The following is a 17319-nucleotide window of genomic DNA, read 5'->3' as shown; positions in this document are numbered from 1 at the left end:
TTTTAGCGCCTTGTAATATTTCATCTGCTCAGAGCAGCACTCCTTCTGACTTTGCCCATTTTCATCTAAATAAATCCCAGAGCCCCTCATTTTGGGCAGAGAGAAGATAGGAAACAGACAGCACCCTAAGATGAAGATCGTAGGGTGGCTGTGCAGTGCTGTGAGTAGCAAGATACAGCACTGTCCCCACTCCCCTTTGCCATCAGTGCTTGTCCAGGCTGGCTCTGCAGTGCTGGGAGGCAGCATGCTGATAGCAGTGCCCTGGCATGCCTCAGTTTTCCTCCCTGCTCATGTCCTGCTCCTGTGTCCCTGCCGTTCCCAGATTGCAGCGTGGAGGAGTCCTCCCCAGCTCCAGTGAAAAGCAAGTATGAGACCATGGATTTCGACAGCTTGCTGCAGGAGGCCCAGCTAAGCCTGCATCGGTAACAGCCTTAACCTTGGAGGAATACCTCAATACCTCAGTCAAGGCACTTCCAATATGTTTACGTTTTCAAAGAAATTATTCAGTCTATGGAAAGCGAGAGAGAGCGTGAGAGAGGAGAGCACGCGAGAGAGAGACTGCTGTCCCTTCCGATCGATGTTTACATTGAACAAAGCTGCTTCTGTCTGTGAGTCCCCATGGTGTTGATGTCTCACTGCCACACGTTAGTCCCTCCGCTGCTGACTGGTTGTTTTAGGGTGAGCCTAGGAGCCCCCGGCCCCTCTCCCCCATCCCAGTACCCCCCCTGCTCCCACCGTGGAGTTGCAGCTGTGTTCACCATAACATTTTTTTGTCCGTAGTGTGTGATGATGAAATTGTTAATTGTGAATAGAATCAGGATTATAAACTAATTTTTAATAGAAGAGAAAAAAAGAAAAGTATATACTTAAAAAAAAATGTATTTATGGCTCAGATGTACTGTAATTCAGATTTATTGTACCGCTTCCTTGATTTTTAACTATGCACTGTAATGAGGCACTTGCCACTCAGCAAATGGGGGGTCAAAGCAGAGTCACGGAGCATGGAGGCACCTGCCTGCCCTGCTGGCAAACCAGGGTGCTCAGTCATTGTGTCGGAGTCACCCACTTTGCTGTCAAAGCCATTATTCTTTGCTTGCATGGTCTGAGACCCCCAGCCCTGGCCCAGCTGGGTTGCAGCACCCGGATGCTGAGCTTGGTCCTGGTATGTGCTGGAACAGGTGGGCAATGGGGCACAGCAGCCCCATGCCATTCTCGCCATAGGGCCAGTCAGCTTTGCAGGCTTGAAGGAGAGGGGTGGTAGAAGGATGTACTACATGGTGGGCTGTGGGACCTATGCCTGGCAGCCAGCACTGCTCCAGCCCCCTGACGCCTTTGGAGCCACGAGAGATGGGCCAGGGGGCTGAGCTGGCCAGGCTCGATCCTGTGGACACAGCCTGGGAGACGGGCACCTCCAGGTCCATGCAAGGGAGCTGGCTTCTCTCTGGCCCCTTGGGCACTGGGAGACCAGACAGGCTGAGTAGCTTGCTCCCCTCTTGCTTCTACCCCTGCAAAGCAAGTGGGGCAAGAAGACCCATTTGTGATGGCCCCCAAAATCCAGAGGGGCAGGGAGGGGGCACGGCAGCCACACTGAATGCCTGCCCCACTGTCCTATCTGTCCTCTGCTTGGTACCTGATAAGCCATACACTTCCCCGGCACCCAGTTGGCACCCAGTGCCCTCTGGCACACTTGCCTGCTCTGCCCCTGGCCGGGAGCCCTCGGGGCTGCCCGGCAGCACTGCATTGAAGGCATGCTCAAGCAGCAGCCCCCCTGAAATTTGCTTGCAAACTTGTCCTCCATCTCCAGGTGAGGTGGGAGATGGAAAGAGCCCACCAGTGGCTGGAACAAACCCCACCGCAAACCGGCCAGAGGCACTTTTCCGGAGGGAGTGGGACCCTGGCTGCTCCTCAAGCCATCTCCATCATTTCCATTTATTTTTCAGACCCAGAGACCACTAGGGATTCAGCCATCCTATGTAGATAGAATATTATAGCCTTAACTCTGTCAATAGTTAGATTAGAGTCTCCTGGGGTCTCCCTTCCGCATGACTTAGAGGTTTATTCTCATTTCCCTGGTGTGGGAACTATTTTGTCTTGCAGGAAGTATGACCAAAGCCTCTGAAATTGCACAAGATGCGATGCCAAGAGCCTGAGCCCTGCCAAGGAGGCCCTGGGCTCTGGGGCCGTCTGTGCAGCTGGTCTCTGGTGGGATCAGGAGCGCCGGCAGCGCCGATACCAGCACAGTTACCTGGCTATTCCTCCCCGCTTTCGGGAAGCCAAGGTTCTGACAACCAGCCCGGCAGTACAAGGGCCCACGGGCCACTGCGGGTTTGAACTGCAGGTCCCCAACCTGCCGCCAGTGACCATCACTGCCAGGGAACAGCCCTTGTGCCATTTCAGTCTCAGCAGCAAGGTTTGGTGTCTCTCCTGCCACAAGCTCTCCCAGTTCCTCATCCCACCTTAGCAAACATGAGTAGCTCTGGCCAAGACTGAGCATCTGCTATTGGCAATTGCCTCATTGTAGCTTTGCCTTTTTCTGTCCTAGTATTTCCTCACAATGATGATGTTTACATGTGATTGCTATAGAGCTTATGTAGAATGTATATAGCGACACATTTAGGGTGGGTAGTACTGTCCTGTGCTGTGCTGATGTTTTTCAGAAAACGATCAATCCAAAAAAAAAGCGAACAAAAAAAGAAGCGAAGTAAGTGGAATTCTTCCATCTCCCACTCAGCCAGGCCCTGCTGGGGATGCATCAAGGTGGCAGAGGGGAAGGGTCAGTGCAATGCCTGAGGAAGCCCTCTCCTGGGGGATCACTCAGTCACTTCCCAAGCACTGGTTTTGGTGTACCCAGGTATAAAATTCCAAAGTTTTCCTGTGGCTGGGCACCCCAGGTTAGCCCCCAGCACCTGCCGTGCCTGGCTTCTGAATAGCAAGGTTGGTGTTTGGGAAGGGGAGGGCTCATCCTGCACAGAGCTCATCAGCACTGCACCCATAGGGTAAGAAGAGATGCAATAAGTGGTCTTTGTGGTGCCTGAAGCCTATAAGTGGGGTTGGGTTTTGGGGGAGGTTTTATTTGTCGGGGTTTTTGTTGTTTTCTTTCCCCATTAAATTGGGATGGCTTGTTTTCCCTCCTGCCCAGGAAATTTCTCCAGCACTTATGCACTATGCCCAGAGGTGTGCAGGGTGCAGGGGCACTGTGGCCCATCGCTGCCTGCTCCAGGGGCTTCCCTCAAAGTTCAGGAGTAGAGGGCGTTCAGCCCAAGAAGCACAGCTCTGCTGAGTTTAGAATCCCTCACACAGGGTTTGTGGTGAAAAGTAAGTTCCCACTTTAGTTTATTTTTTTAATATAAAGGTGTCTTTAGCTCACAGTGCTCATGTCCGCAGAGAGGCAGGAAGGAGCGCTTGGGCACAAGGTGCAGGTGAGAGCTCACTCCCTGAGCAGCCCGTGACTGTTCCAGATGCTGACAGGGAAGCGGGGCAGGAGCAGAGCAGGGATAGGCAGCCCGTGCTGCTGGGGAAGCCGGTGGCACCCAGTGCTTTGCTGCTGGGGACAGGGAGCGGGATCACCCCCCTGCAGACAAGCTTTACATCCTGCCCAGCCTGTGGCATCACGGTGGATGCCCTGCTGTGGGTGTAGCTCAGAGCTTGGCACCCCAAAAAGGGAACCCTGGCCCCAGCTGCCTGTGAGAGCCTGGTCTGCGGGGCTGGTAGGAGTGCTACTTCGGAGAGGCACTGGGAGCCAAAGGGTGTATTACGGTAGGCAATAAGTAAGGAGGAGATTTATTTTTTTAAACATATATGACTATAGAATGTCCCCCAGTAGTTTCCTACAGGTACTGTGGAGAAATGCTGAATGTGAAGTCTCGTGATAAAATGCCCCTTTGCCTTTATTGCACAGATTTGTCCCAGGGAAGCTCGTGGTTCAGGGTGGGATACTGGGTTCCTGGCTGGACTCCAGTGGGTCCCTGGGGCTCTGTGGGAAGGAGCAAACATTTCTGAGTGTCTGGGCTGAATGCAGAGGACAATCCTGGGTTTTAGGTCCCGTGCTGCCCCAAAGAAAAAGTTTCTCCCTATCCCCACTCAGCGCAGCTGACTGGGCTGCACGTCGTCTTCAATGAAGTGGCTGCTCAGTCACCATGCTACAGTCTTTTGAGTGTCTGATCCCAGCACTGGTCCATGCAAAGGAGCATTGCAATTGCAGACCAGCACTGTTTTTCTTCTTTTTCTTTTGTTTTGGGTTGGTTTTTGTTTCTTTCTCTTGGAGGCATGCTGAATACTGAGATACATCCTTGTACATCAGCTGAGCCCTGATACCTTTTCTGTTCTAAGCGTCGTAGTCCATCCCTGACAATCTCAAGCAATATAGAGCCAAATGAAGCCTTTGGGTTTCATTCCTCTTCCCTTGCCCACCCTGGGGTCAGGAGGGGAGGCAGCAGCCTGGCCCCAGTGCCCACGGCACCGAGCCGAGAGCCACACTGCAGTAAATACTGAGCTGGGGAGGGAGTGTGTGTATGCATGTGAGAGAGAGAAAGATTAAATTGATGCATTTCTTGAGAAAGGTGTAAGAATTTCACCTAAAAAGGGGCACATTTGCTTTGTTATTTATATTAAAAAATGATAAATACTGTCTTTTTCTTCCTTTTTTTTAAGTAAAAGGACACTGCTCATACTTACAGGGGCCAATTCTGCCTCCCTTCCTCATGCCGAGTAAGTACTGCTTAACTCTGCAGTTTCCTCCTTGCAGAGTAAGTAGAAGCAGCGGAATTGATCCCTCTCTGATTACGAATCAAGTTTTTAGTCTGTTTTTTTTTTTAATTGGTAGCATTTTTTTATATTTCACTGCATTTTTTCCCCAGTTCCGTTCTGTTGTGTCCTTATTTATGTAATATACTTTAACCTTAAAAGGCGGCATGGATTCTTATGCCTTTCCTTTATTATTATTGTTATTATTTTTAAACGAAGAGATTTATTTCTAGTGTGATTTAACTGTCTACCTTCTAAGACAAGAGAACGTTTTCTTGTATTTTTACATTGTCAGATTCTATAGTTTCATAGATAATTTAACCAAATCGCTCAATGTATTATCTCTATCTCTCCGGTGGGTATAAAAGTTCTATTTTAAATTGTGTAAATACTTCAGAACTGGCTTCTTTTTCCAGACTCCCCAGCCGTGGAGTTACTTGTTTACATCAAAAAGACTGTAGAATCTCTACGCTCATGTACTGTAAATAGTGAAGTGATCTGCCTATAAATAAACGATAACATATATACGACAAAGTGGAAACAAAAAACAAAAGGAACAAGTCTGTGCTTCTAATACTTTAGCTCAAGCCTGCTCTGGGAGGAGGTGTTTTGCTCCCCTGTGTTGGCCTGGCTGGCAGTGGGACAGCTGGGACCAACTGGGGCCAAGCGGGTGGTGGAGCCTCCAACTCACTCGCACCAACAGTGCGCCATTGCCAGGGATGCAGGAATATCCCTGGATATTGCCGTTTTAAGTGTGGCTTCTTGCAGTTTAACTCCTGCAGGAAAAACGTGGGCTGTCCTGTGGACTTTGGGAGCGGTGCCACTGCTGCAGGACCCACTGCAGAAGAAGCCTCCCTGACCAGGGAGGGTAAAAATGAAATGGGGCACACACCTCAAATTTGCTTCAGTGGGAGTAAGAGAGCAAAGGGCTGGATTGCAAGGAAAAGTGTGGAAGAAACTCCAGATGGTGACGCAGGAACCATGCGCTCCCCAGTGCCAGGAGCGCAGCCCCACAGGAGCCAGCCTGCGCTCCCAGAGACACGGCCGAGGTGGCTGAACCAGCACAGGGTGTCCTGGTGTCCTGGTCATCATGGGAGCCCAGGCTGTGGAAGGGATGGCACAGAATGCCTGGGCAGCTCTCCTGCAGCACCCAGCGCCCGGGAGCACAGCACCAGCCATTGCCCAGCTCAGAAATGGTATACTGAATTTACTCGGATGCTGCTGCTGGGCAGGAGGACCTGACAGGAGAGAGTCTGCAAGCTGCTGAGCTGGTTTTCCCTGCAGATTTGCACTGATTGAGGCAGCTGCCATAGACCTCTGTGTCTCTGGCACATACAAGGACTCATGGGCAGGCAGCTGCTCTCCAGGTGCCTGGTGTGGGTGCACAAGAGCAGGGTTCCTGGCTGCAGGGCACTGGAATGGAGCAGGGGCACACAAATGAAGGGTCTGCAGAGAGGAACAGACCCACAGCTGGGGTTTTTCCTCCCAGCCTGACCTGCTCTGCATTTCCAGGCAGCTTCCTGGAAAAGACAGGACTGACATTGAGTATTATCCTGCAAGCAGACATAGAAATTGAAGGGAGCTGTTGGTGAATCACAGCATCATTTCAGCAGCTCTGTTAGTCCCCACAATTACATCCAGCCGGTTGGAAAGAAAACCAATGTGACAGTTTTCATTTTGGTGTAACTTTGTGATGAAACATCTTTTCACACAGATGGGTGCTGCTTTTGCAGCAGTTTATGTGGCTGCTCTTCGGCTCCTGGAGGAAAGGGAGGCAGCGCTACCTACGCCTTGTGGGAAGGGAAAGTAAGTCAGTAATGGGCTGTTGTGAACAGGGGCAGCTTCTGCTGCTGACCTTGGCTGGTTGGCAGCATGGGTAGCACATGCAGTGCAGGCACAGTGGGGGTGCAGGGGCAGTGTGGGCAGCAAGGGCAGTGTGGAAGTGCCCACATCTGCCTGGCTGAGGCAGCACCTGCCCTGGGCTCCGCTGGCTTGGTGGGACACCCCTGCCCCCAAAGTACCCCACAGAGAGGCAGGGACACAGCAAGGTAATGCCTGGGAATGCCAGGCCAGGCTCGTGCTCCTGACCCATGTGAAGCGCCTGTTGCTTGGGATTGATTTCAGTGCCTGGCGAGCTGTCCTGGGCTGCCCTTTGGAGTTTCAGCTCCCACCTGCGCCCTGAGCAGTGGCATCCAACACCGAATCCTGCCCTGGGCTCTGCTGCTCCCTGCTCCCAGTACAGACCTCAGCTTCTGGGCAACGCAAGCTCTGTCCTGGGGCTCTGGGGGCCATGCTTAGAGTAACATACGCATTTGCCCATCCTCTCCATCAGTCCCTCTTGTTGTCCAGGTGCATCCAGGTGCCTTTGCAGAGAGGAACAGGGCAGGTTTAGTTTATCCACTCCCTGCCAGCTCTAGACCCACTTCTCTGCACTACCACTGTAGGTGTCCACAGTCCTAAAGGACTGCTCCCAACTTTCCTTCCCATTTCCTCCCCAGCTTTTCCACTCCCTCACTAACACACCTGCAGCTCCTGCCTCCTGCTTGCTGTGTGCTTTTAAATAGTGGTGGAGCGCTTTCCCCAGGTGCTGTTGGTTCAGGGACATGTAATCTCTGTTCCCTCTTTCCTCCTCCTCAGTCCTCGGCTGGGTGCTGTTTAATCTTTCCTATGCTGTCTCTGCCACCAAGTACCTTTTCAAACTCAGACTTGGACCTCTTGTGTTTCTTAGCAGCTTCCTGCAGGTAAGAAAGCACCATCCTTTCCATACAAGCTTTTCTAGCACTAACCCTGCTCCTCCAAAACCCCACCACCCTGATGCTGGGTTCATCCTGCGTGGCCATGGCTTCTCCAACGTGGCAGACTGGATGCAGGCAGCTGGGTGCAGGAGAGGGATGACTTTCCCTTGTGAAGGGGAGGAGCCAGCAGCTCGCTGCCTGCAGCCAGAGATGATTCCGCTACTGGATTCTGTTTCACTTATCAGTGACTGCTGGCACTCCGCCGCACTTCGGGCTGCATGGTGATGCTGTGACCAGGCTGCAGATGGACCTGACCTGTGCCATCTGCCTGGGCACTTACCTTGAGCTGGTGATGCTGAGTTGTGGTCACAGGTTCTGCAGGGATTGCATCCAGGAGGAGCGCCAGCAGGACTGCTGCCCGCTGTGCCATACCCAGGCAGACCCAGAGGAGGAAAGGCCTGGAGTGCAATGTGAAGAGAAGGGGGAAAGCTTGGGACAGCAAGATGGGGTGATCCTGTGTGACTCCTGCCTTCAGGAGCCCCAGCCGGCCGTGAAGACCTGCATGAACTGCGAGGCCTCCCTCTGCCAAGCCCACCTGAGCAAGCACAACACAAAGAGCCCTCTGAAAGAGCATGTCCTGACGGAGCCCTGTGAAGCTCAGGTTTTGGGTGAGAGGAGATGCCCCCAGCATGGCAGGCTGCTGGACTGCTACTGTGTGACAGACTCAGTCTGCATCTGCATGCTGTGCTGCACCATCAGCTCCCACAAGGACCACAAGATCACCACTCTGGAGGAGGCTTTTGGCAAAGCACAGGTAAGAGGCTGCCAGGACAGCCCTTAGAGCACAGATCGCACTAGGAAAACCACAGGGACCTGGGGCACAGGGAGCTGCCCGCAGCACAGAGATGAAAGGTTTCTTCAGGTTCAGATCTGCAGACTTGGGGCTAAATCTCCAGCTTGGAATATTGGGCTTTTATTCCCAGTTTTGCCCTAGATTCCCTCTGGGGATTCAGGGATATAAACCAAGATGTTATGGAAGCTTTCTTCCCACCCTGAGAAGCCAAACCGGTGGGACCGGGTGCGCGTGATTGTGCTCCTAGTCCTGGGTGCGGTTCCAAGCCGAAGGTATTTTCAGTTTCAAAATGTCTTTCCTGTGCTTGTGTTTGCAGTATTTGTCCAGGGCTACAATCTTCCAGGAACCCTTTACGATTCATTTGTCCTGAGAGCAAGAAGTCCCATGTCCATAAAGCTGCTGATCTCGTGCACTTGTGTCCGTCCTATCCTGATACCTCCCGCTGGCTGTTTTTACAGGGTTTTTTTCCTGAAACCCTGGAAGCAGTGAAAACCCACGAAGCTGCGCTGAATCACAGCACAGAAAACCTGCTGAAACAAGAGGAGGAAGTAAAGGTTTGTTCCAAGGTCCAACCATCACTCTGGGGATGGTTATGTGCTGGTAGCTGATAAGGTTTTCTTTTGCTCTTCCCCAGATCGCGCGTTCCAAGGTGGGTTTAGTTCTTGGTGGTTTCTCAGTTATTTTCTAGGGTCTGTTTTTAGGGAGGATGAGGAACAATTTTCTTACTTCCCTTTACTGGGAAGTACCTTCTTAATTTCCAAAGGGCCTTTGAGCTTGAAAATTGCTGTTAAGTCCATGCTTCCTGATGGGTAGGTGGTGGTATCACACACCATGTTATTGTGGGTTTATTCCTATTTACAAGAAATCCCTTTAGGTTAGCCTGTGGTTCTAAGATATTGATAGGAATGATGTTAAAAGATTGCCCCTAAATGTCTGCTTTTTGCTCCCAGCATGCCAATATCTATCTAAAAGCTCTGGAAGAGCAGTGAATGTAACACAGGTCTCCAAATCCTAGTTCATTCTGCTGAGGCAGAATTGGCACTTGTCTTCCTCCACCAGTAAAAATGATAAGACTCAAAGTCCTGGCACTGGGCGAAGGTCTGAAGACAGAACTGTACTTGGCACTTGGTACTTGTACATCCTCACCCATCCTTAAAGGGACCAAAGACAGATAGTGCAGAATATGGGAATACAGTGGGAAGTCTTCAGCAAGCATCACGCAAGCTGCACTACTTTTTCATCTTTTTCTGGTCAGGTGCCAGACGCTGGGGCACTTGTGTCACTTGGCCCTTCTGCTGTCAACGGGACATCTTGGTTTGTTGTCACGTGGAGAGACACTAAGTTAGTATTTACTTCTCTGAGTCCAGAAGAGACCAGGCTCTTTTATGAGTGAGAGTGATTGGCTTTAAATGTAAGATTTGGTCCCTAACAGCTTTGAAAGTGTTTTCTTAACAGAATGAGGAGGGCCTGCGGAGGTATCGGCTGGAGAGCCTCTTCAAAGAGATGTGTCTGCAGCTAGGAAACAGAGAAGAAGAGGTCCTGAAAGCTCTCAGTCACAACGAGGCGCAACAGCTTTCTTGGATGCAGACAGAGATGCTAGAACACAAAGAGGGGAAGGATGCAGCCAGCCGTGATATACGGGAGCTGGAGGCTCTGAGAGATCAGAAAGACCTACCTCTTTTCATCAAGGTACCTAACAGCATCTCCCTTGCCAGAGACACTCAGCTCTTGGGCTACCCTTTGCCTGTGCTATGCTAATTCTACTTTCAAACTGTCTTTTACAGGCTTTTTCAGCTATTCAAGCCAGGTAAGCTCTTCCCAAGGTGGTCTACTATTGCACTACACATTGCTTCGGGTGACTGATAGCCTAGCCTGCATGCACTGGACTCACCCTTTGGCATGCTGATGGCACACTGAGCCTGAAGAAGCCCCCAGAGGCTGCGTGACTTCTCATGTAGAGCACAGCTTATTTTTCTGTGCCCTCTGAACCTATTCTCAAGTGCCGTTCTGAGGGCAATTCCTGAATGTTTAGGTCCCTGTATGGGCACGCAAAGGACAGATGAGCTTAGTTATCCTGAGCCATCCTTCAGCTCGCATTGCCTTCTGCTTGTAAGAAGCAAATGTGGCAGGACCCAAACATGCAGCGCAGTCAAGAGTCTACAGAGTTCATGGCTTTTCTCCTGAGCTGTTCTCCCAGTGCCTGCCCTGCTCCTCCACCCCAGCATGCACACAGGCTCCCCCAGCCCTGCATCTTGGGTTTAGCAGCTCACCCAGGGCTGCGGAAATGCAGCACATCTCATCTGCTGATGAGATCTGATCATCTGATCTCATCAGCATCATTAGCTGTCCCGGCATCATTAGCTGTGCCACCTCATTAGCTCCTGCTCCAAGGACCGAGGACTGCAACCGCAAACAGGATGCTAGGGTCTGTCCTGACAAAGCTGGGCTGAGATGGCTGAGACAAGGTCCTCTATGGACAGATACTGTCCATACTTCAGCCTGATGATGCTGAAGAGATTTGGTGTTCTGGGAGACCAGTCAGAGAGGGAGTCCCTGGTAAAGCTGCAGAGAGAGGGGAGGGTGGAAGGTGCTTTCTGTGTGTCCCATCAGGGCTTGGTGTGGAGTGGGGGATGCAGCTGTTGACTCGGGGATGGGCTTGGTGCTGGTTTTCTGATGCCTTCTGCTGCTCTTCTGATGTTATTCTGCATGTTTCAGGTAACGCAAGCCAGTTTCTAATGATGCTGATGTAAAACCAAGGCCACCCATTATTTTGGATAAATTAACAACAGATGGTACTCTACGGCTTTTCCAGCAATTCCTCTCAGACATGCAGTCCTTATTTAAATTACCGCCAGGTAAGTGGTCATTTCACTCTGTAATGAGCAACATGGAGAAGCTAACAAAGCATATTCAAGAAAAGACTGTAGTAAACCACCAAGTACTCAAAAATAGCTCTGGAAGAGCTGATTGCTAACACTTACTAGATGATCTTTAAGGTCCCCTCCAAGCCAAACTATTCTATAGTATTCTATGACATGACTGTATGGTTATTTTCACTTATGTGTACATAAAAGGATGCTTGTCCCAGGCTTCAGTGCTTCGGATGCCTTGAACATACCCTGCTAAAATGGGTTCTAGGTAAAGAGGTATGGAGGTCCTAGGACATGTATGGGAGGATTTAGAGAGGAGAATAGCAATAGCTTTTCTGTCTGTAGCACCACTTCGATTCAAAGCATGGGGAAAGTTGAGAACTCATCACAGCAGCGGCAGGTGGAGTTTGTCTTATGACAAAATAATCCCCTCTTTGTGTGTAAATCTACTCTTTGTGATGTCTTGTAAGACCACCCTACAGTGCCGGTGCTGTGCACAGTGGGATGCCTGTCCAATCTAATTAGACAAAAAAAGGGTTCCCTTGTTATTGCTGCATTGAGGGTGCTTGAGCCCTGCCTGACAGTGAGCCTAGGGTCAAGACCAAGAGACAGCTGGGGGGGAAGGCTCTGCCCAGAGTATGTGTGATGTGCACACCTAATTGGCTGCCACCCGTACAGCCTTGGGTATGCTAAACAGCGCACCATGCTCATGGCCACTCCTCGTCTCGGTCTTTACCATCCCTGTAAGCACAGTCCAGACCTATTCTAGCTAGAAAGCCCCAGAGCCAGGTTTTCCTCATTGTCCATGCCATCTGAGCAGTTCACGTTAGTTGTCCAAGTCACCGCTGCTATTGGTTTCCTGAAGGAGTAACTTCCACAGCAGAGAACGCCACAGAATCGGAACACTGCGGGCAAGAGAAGGTCTGAATAAAGACGTTCTGCAAATTCCCAACTGCAGAATTACCTCCTTGTGCCTGGCCACGCTAGGAAGTTTTGAGAGTTCTGGAAAACACCTTCAAATGATCCTAAGCAAATAAGCATGTATAAAATGGCTGTGCCACTGCTCGCATGCTTCTTGTCTGTGGAAGTTAATCCGGGAAGATTTTAGAAATGCCTAATGAAGCTCTGCAGGGCACTGATGGAAAATGAGGATCTCAGAGCTGCTGTCGTTGGAAACACGAAGCAAGAAGACATTTTGAAATTGTGAAAGAGCAGTGTTTCCGGAAATGTGGGATCGCCCCTTTTAGAATTACGTGGGAGCAGCTAAGAGAGGTACAGAAGCACTTTCAGTTAACATGCTTTTAGTGGGTTGGACTTGAATGACTTGGATAGGATGACTTGTGTTGACTTGGATTGGGAAATCAGCCTTCAGCAACTGGGATGTGTGGTATCTGTGTGTTGGTTTTCTTTCTTTCTACAGTTCATGAACATCTGACGACTTCAGTGTGTCAAGAAGGCAAATTTGCTTTTGGGGACAATGCATTCCATGTGTCCCCAAGGCGCCTACCCAGAGTTCACAATGTGGATGCATTAACAGCCCCTATCCCCCAACTCAAGAGCAATGAGAGCTTCTCAGAAGGCTGTCACTTCTGGGGGGTAGACACTAGCTACATGAGACGCTGGATGCTTGGAATTGCTTGTCCCAAGTTCCAGTGCTATCTGAAAGCATCTTCTCATTACCTCTCTCTGTTCCTAGATAAAACACTGATCATGGGAAAGCACTTTCCTACAGCCCTTAAAGGGATCAGGTTAGAGGTAGACTGTGGGAGAAATAGGCTGTCATTTTATAATGTGTCTGTCAAGGATGGAGATCCTACTGACAGTCTCCATCTTATAGAGGCAGTAAGCATCCCTTTCAGCTACCCTGTCCATGCTGTCTTCAAGATATTTGAAGGCTCTCTGAAGCTCCTGTAGTGATGTGGGGACAAGGTGCTGTTTTGTATTTCCGGGCGATCTATCAGGACTGCTGCTGCGTGGAGGCTATGCTAAGCTGGCATATTAGAAACTGGAACTGGGGCTTCCGTGATGGCTTGATCTCTGTGAGGGCAAGGCCTCTGTGGGGTGTACCACAGCACACGCTGCTCACCGCAAGAACTCCTATCTTCTGTTAGTAACGATGGGAATGCTGTGAAGTTGTGCTTTTTTGCTCAGCTCTACCAAATTCTGTGTTGGCTGCATGCTATTACATCTATTTTGCAAAACTGAACAGCAGTTCAGTTCATAAAGAAGTTGAACTGCTACAGAACTAAGCAGCAGCAATGCTGATCTTTAATGCAAAACTGAAGCCATCCCCTGCAGAACCAAAGCTGGGCTGGGAGGTGAGTAGAGACTAGGTGGTAAGACATCTGGTTTCCTTTCTCTCTGCTGCTGACATCCCCTGTGAGGTCCCTGGTAGATCATTTCCCAACTTTTTTGCATGAATTTTGGTTTTCTTTTCACCTGTGCAAAAATCTCAGAGCAAAGGGAACAATAAAGCAGAAAACTCTTGTGCTTTTATTCTGTGCCATATGGGGCCTGGATTAGTTTGTTCTTACGATTGTCTGAATACCTTGGGGAGGAAGAGATGCTATTCCTGCTTGTTCCCTGTGGTTCTGCTGCCTTCAGAACAAGCCAAGGTATTTGCATTAAGAGATCCAGGCAGGAGCTCTTCGCCCTAGCAGAGACAGTGAATGACCTCAAGGGACACTACAGTTTTGCACATGACAAAAGAAATCCTTGTTCAGTCTTAGAAGAAAGAGGCTGTTCTTTATCTTTTGCATTTTATACACCAAAATGATATGGAAAACCATGCAGGCAGAGTCAGGTCTCTCAAATGCACCAGCAGTGGCTACTGCTCTGCCTGGTCTCGGGTGGTATGTGTGCAGAAGGAGGTAAGCAAGGCTTGCGACATGGTGCAGGGATATTCCTATCCCACAGTGCCTTTACCAGCGCCCATTTCCCTGTGGCTGCAGGTACGAGACCAGCACTAACAACTGTCCCGAGTTCTCCCTGCTTTACGTTTAGGGCAGCACCTGTAACTGTCGTGGCGCAGAACCAGACAGAGCAGAGGGAAGCCCTGGCTCACTCACCAGAGCTCACCTTTACCTCGCTGCCCCTGCCATGAGCCGGATCCTTGCCGGGGGGGCGAGCGCTGCAGCACAGCCCCATCCCGCGCCGTCCCCGGCCAGCCTGCTGCGGGCTCGCCCGTGCAGCGGTGCCCCGAGGGTGAAGGGCAGCGCTGCCAGCGCTCACGGCAGCGGTCTGCGGGTGGAGCCGGGGATGGAGGCGCGGAGCAGGCACAGCGCAAGGACCCGCAGCCCCCGGGCTGGGTCAGCCCCGGGGCGGTGCCGAGCACCGCCGCGTACTTTCGTTTCGCGCAGAGCGGCCGCTGCCGCGGCAGAACTCGGGAGGAACGCGGAAGGGGTGCGTGCGCGGAGGACGAGCTCAGCTGCCCCATCTGCCTGTTTCCGTACAGGAGCCCAGTGCTGCTGAGCTGCGGTCACAGCTTCTGCAAGCACTGCATCAACCAGGTGCTTGATGGCCAGCAGCAGTCCAAGGCCCCTTACTCCTGCAAGCACCAGCTGGGGCCCGTCGTGGAGCTGCAGAGGAATTTCCAGCTGTGCAGCATCGTGGAGGCGTTTATGGCTACTTCCGACGGGCAACGGGGCTTGAGCTCTGCAGGTGAGGAGAAGGAAGTGGTTCCCTGTGACTTCTGCCTGGATCCGCCGAAGCCGGCGGTGCAGACCTGCCTGGCCTGCGATGCGTCTTTGTGCCAGACCCATCTGAACAAACACAACACCAAGGCTTCCTACAAGGACCATGTCCTGGTGGAGGTGGGTGCAGGCGCTGCTGTGGAGAGGAGGTGCCTGGAGCACGGCAGGCTGCTGGAGCTGTACTGCCAGGACGAGGGGCAGTACATCTGCGTGCTCTGCTGCATCGCGGCATGCCACAAGGGCCACAGCATCATCACCCTGAAGGAGACCTACGACAAGAGGCTGGTAAGGGAATCTCCCCTCCCCACGGTCCCTGCGGGGTTTGCTCCAAAATCCTGACCTGGAGGAAGCAGGGGGGAAGCCACAGGAAGGGCAACAAGGCTTGCTTGCTCTGGAAGGGGGATGGGGTGCGAGGGCAGGAATTTGCTTTTCGTTTCCTCCCTTGTGTCGCCAAAGCAGCCTGGCAAGCTCAGCTGAGGCAGTAGAGCAGAGATGGGTATTTGGGGCTAACCAAATCCTGCAGTGTGACATGTGTGGTGACCATGGGACAGCGAGCTTTGTATGTGAGCTGTCCCACGCTGCCCTGGTGAGTGCCTGTGGTGTGCTGTCCCTGCGGCTACAGACTGCCACTCACATGGCATTCCTGGCTGAGATTGAAACGTATTCCTGTAGGGATTACGAAGTCTCTTCTTCCACAGAGCCCACTTCCCAACTTTGGGTTGGGAAACGGGTCTTCCCACTCAAGGTGCTTCCCTCCATCTGCCTCCTCCCTCTGCCCTGATTTTGCACAGCCAGTGTCCCAGTGGAGACGTGGGGGCTCGATGTCCTTGCCTTTGAGTCCAGCTGCGCCTATGAAATGCTCCAGAATCAGCTGAGACTGAGGGGGTGAAATGCATTTGCTACGCTCACTCACTGCCTTGCATTTGAAATGTCGGGGCTCAATACAGAGCCCAAGCAAAACACCCTGCAGGAACCCAGCGCATGGCCAGGAAACGTCTGGCTCGCTCTGGACCTCAGGACAGGTCCCAGCCTCTGCAGGGATTAGCAGGAAGCATCCTTTGCACTTGTAGCTATTTCAAACTAACTTTCTCCCCCAAGTTACATGCAAGTAGTTCAGGGCTGCCAAACAGAACTGGGCTGTGTACGACAGCAGCTATTTCCTTCATCCCTGGAGCAGGTAAAGGAGCAAAACAGCCCTCTCTATGAGGGAGTCATCTGCAGGGTAAGCTGCAATCACAGCTGCATGTTCCTGTGGGAAATGGGGAACACAGCTCTTCAGAAGGCATTATAAAAGGGTTTTGGTGCAATAAACGTCAGACAAATTTCATCAAGAAATGATGTCTTTCATTCTGCTAGGGTGAACTCTCAGACCTCATGACAAGGCTGCAGAAACGTAAAACAGCTTTAGCTACTTCCCTAGGAGAGCTTCAAAAAGGCAAGAATCAGCTCAAGGTTGGTACCCAGATCGTCACTAATTCAGAGCATTTTTCCTCCACAGTTTCCCAGCAGTAAGTGACGGCAGCTCTACTGCTAGAAGCAGATTCACAGAAATAGTCCAAAATAGAGAAAACAGTGGTATAAGAAACTGCCAGAAGCCAACCTTTCTCACAGCCTCCCAGCATAGCTCTAGAGGAAGAACCAGCTGGGAGACTCCACCATTTATTGTGGCTGCACAGGCCAGGTTGCAGGAGGGGCAGACCACAGACTGCACATCACTGTGGGGTTTCTTTAAAGTTTTCTATCTGCTGAATGAAAGAAAACCAATTTGAGTGTACAAGTGGAATTTTCGGTGCGTGCTGATACAGTTCTCACATTGCTAACTGGATTTTATCTGATTTTTTTACTGTATCAGGATTAATATTCATAACCTGCTGTTTAGTCAGATAGTCTAAGCAAATGCTTACTGTCCACTTCCTCCTAAAGCCAGTGCAAAGGACAGATAAAATCCTAATTAATTAACAGAGACACTAAGCTGAAATGAGCCAGTGCACCATTCTGAGCCAGTGCACCATTTTCTCATCTGTTCATTTAGACCAATACAAAAACAGTGACTTCTCAGCTGCAAAAGCTGTTTGAAGAGATGAAGACAGCGATAATTGAGAAAGAGAAGACAATCCTGGATGACATTCAATCCAATGAGAAAAAACAACTGGCAGATATTACCAAAGTGAAGCAGGAAATAGAACAGAAGAGAGATGAGACTGCGCAGCATCTTCAGTCTTTGCAGAAGATGAGAGAGCAACCAGATAGTTTCCTCTTTGTCAAAGTAAGCAGTGGTATCCTGCCTTTCTTCGTGAATATGCCTGTTTCTCAGCCAGGTGCCTTGTCTGGAAATCACACTAACGATTTTTTTTTCTTTCTTTTGGCAATCCTATTTGCAGGAATTTAAACAGGCCAAGGACAGGTATGTTCCACCTGAAAACACT

At 50.9% G+C, this 17319-nt stretch overlaps 3 protein-coding genes across 3 annotated transcripts in view; all 3 read left to right on the top strand.

Moving 5' to 3' along the window:
* The window catches only part of PPARGC1B (PPARG coactivator 1 beta), a 48876-nt gene extending 43580 nt beyond the window's left edge, over positions 1-5296 (top strand). The window contains exon 12 of the mRNA XM_065690466.1: positions 323-5296. Within this exon, the coding sequence (XP_065546538.1) occupies positions 323-426 (104 nt within the window). The 3' untranslated portion in view covers positions 427-5296. The remainder of the gene's footprint in view (positions 1-322) is intronic.
* A 2486-nt stretch (positions 5297-7782) lies between these two features.
* On the top strand, positions 7783-14711 carry LOC136020169 (tripartite motif-containing protein 29-like). Its single transcript, XM_065690943.1, has 6 exons — positions 7783-8292; positions 8790-8885; positions 9787-10020; positions 10116-10138; positions 11047-12473; positions 14656-14711. Exons 1-5 carry the CDS (start codon positions 7783-7785, stop codon positions 11048-11050), a joined length of 867 nt encoding a protein of 288 aa, XP_065547015.1. The 3' UTR covers positions 11051-12473; positions 14656-14711.
* The window catches only part of LOC136020098 (E3 ubiquitin/ISG15 ligase TRIM25-like), a 10841-nt gene continuing 7611 nt past the window's right edge, over positions 14090-17319 (top strand). The window contains exons 1-5 of the mRNA XM_065690826.1: positions 14090-14152; positions 14273-15178; positions 16250-16345; positions 16926-17159; positions 17275-17297. Coding sequence (XP_065546898.1) covers positions 14090-14152; positions 14273-15178; positions 16250-16345; positions 16926-17159; positions 17275-17297 — 1322 coding nt within the window. The remainder of the gene's footprint in view (positions 14153-14272; positions 15179-16249; positions 16346-16925; positions 17160-17274; positions 17298-17319) is intronic.

Source organism: Lathamus discolor, chromosome 10 (assembly GCF_037157495.1).
Source record: "Lathamus discolor isolate bLatDis1 chromosome 10, bLatDis1.hap1, whole genome shotgun sequence".
Lineage (NCBI taxonomy): Eukaryota > Metazoa > Chordata > Aves > Psittaciformes > Psittacidae > Lathamus > Lathamus discolor.
Note: the sequence above shows the minus strand (reverse complement) of the source record. Positions and strands in the feature narration are given on the sequence as shown.

Bases quoted from the DNA above. Each gene is read 5' to 3' on its own strand.
- LOC136020169 (XM_065690943.1), top strand. From the start codon at position 7,783: ATGGACCTGACCTGTGCCATCTGCCTGGGCACTTACCTTGAGCTGGTG. The intron at 8,886-9,786 runs GTTTGTTCCAAG...TTTTCTTAACAG, and splicing joins AACAAGAGGAGGAAGTAAAG to AATGAGGAGGGCCTGCGGAG. The intron at 10,021-10,115 runs GTACCTAACAGC...TGTCTTTTACAG, and splicing joins ACCTACCTCTTTTCATCAAG to GCTTTTTCAGCTATTCAAGC.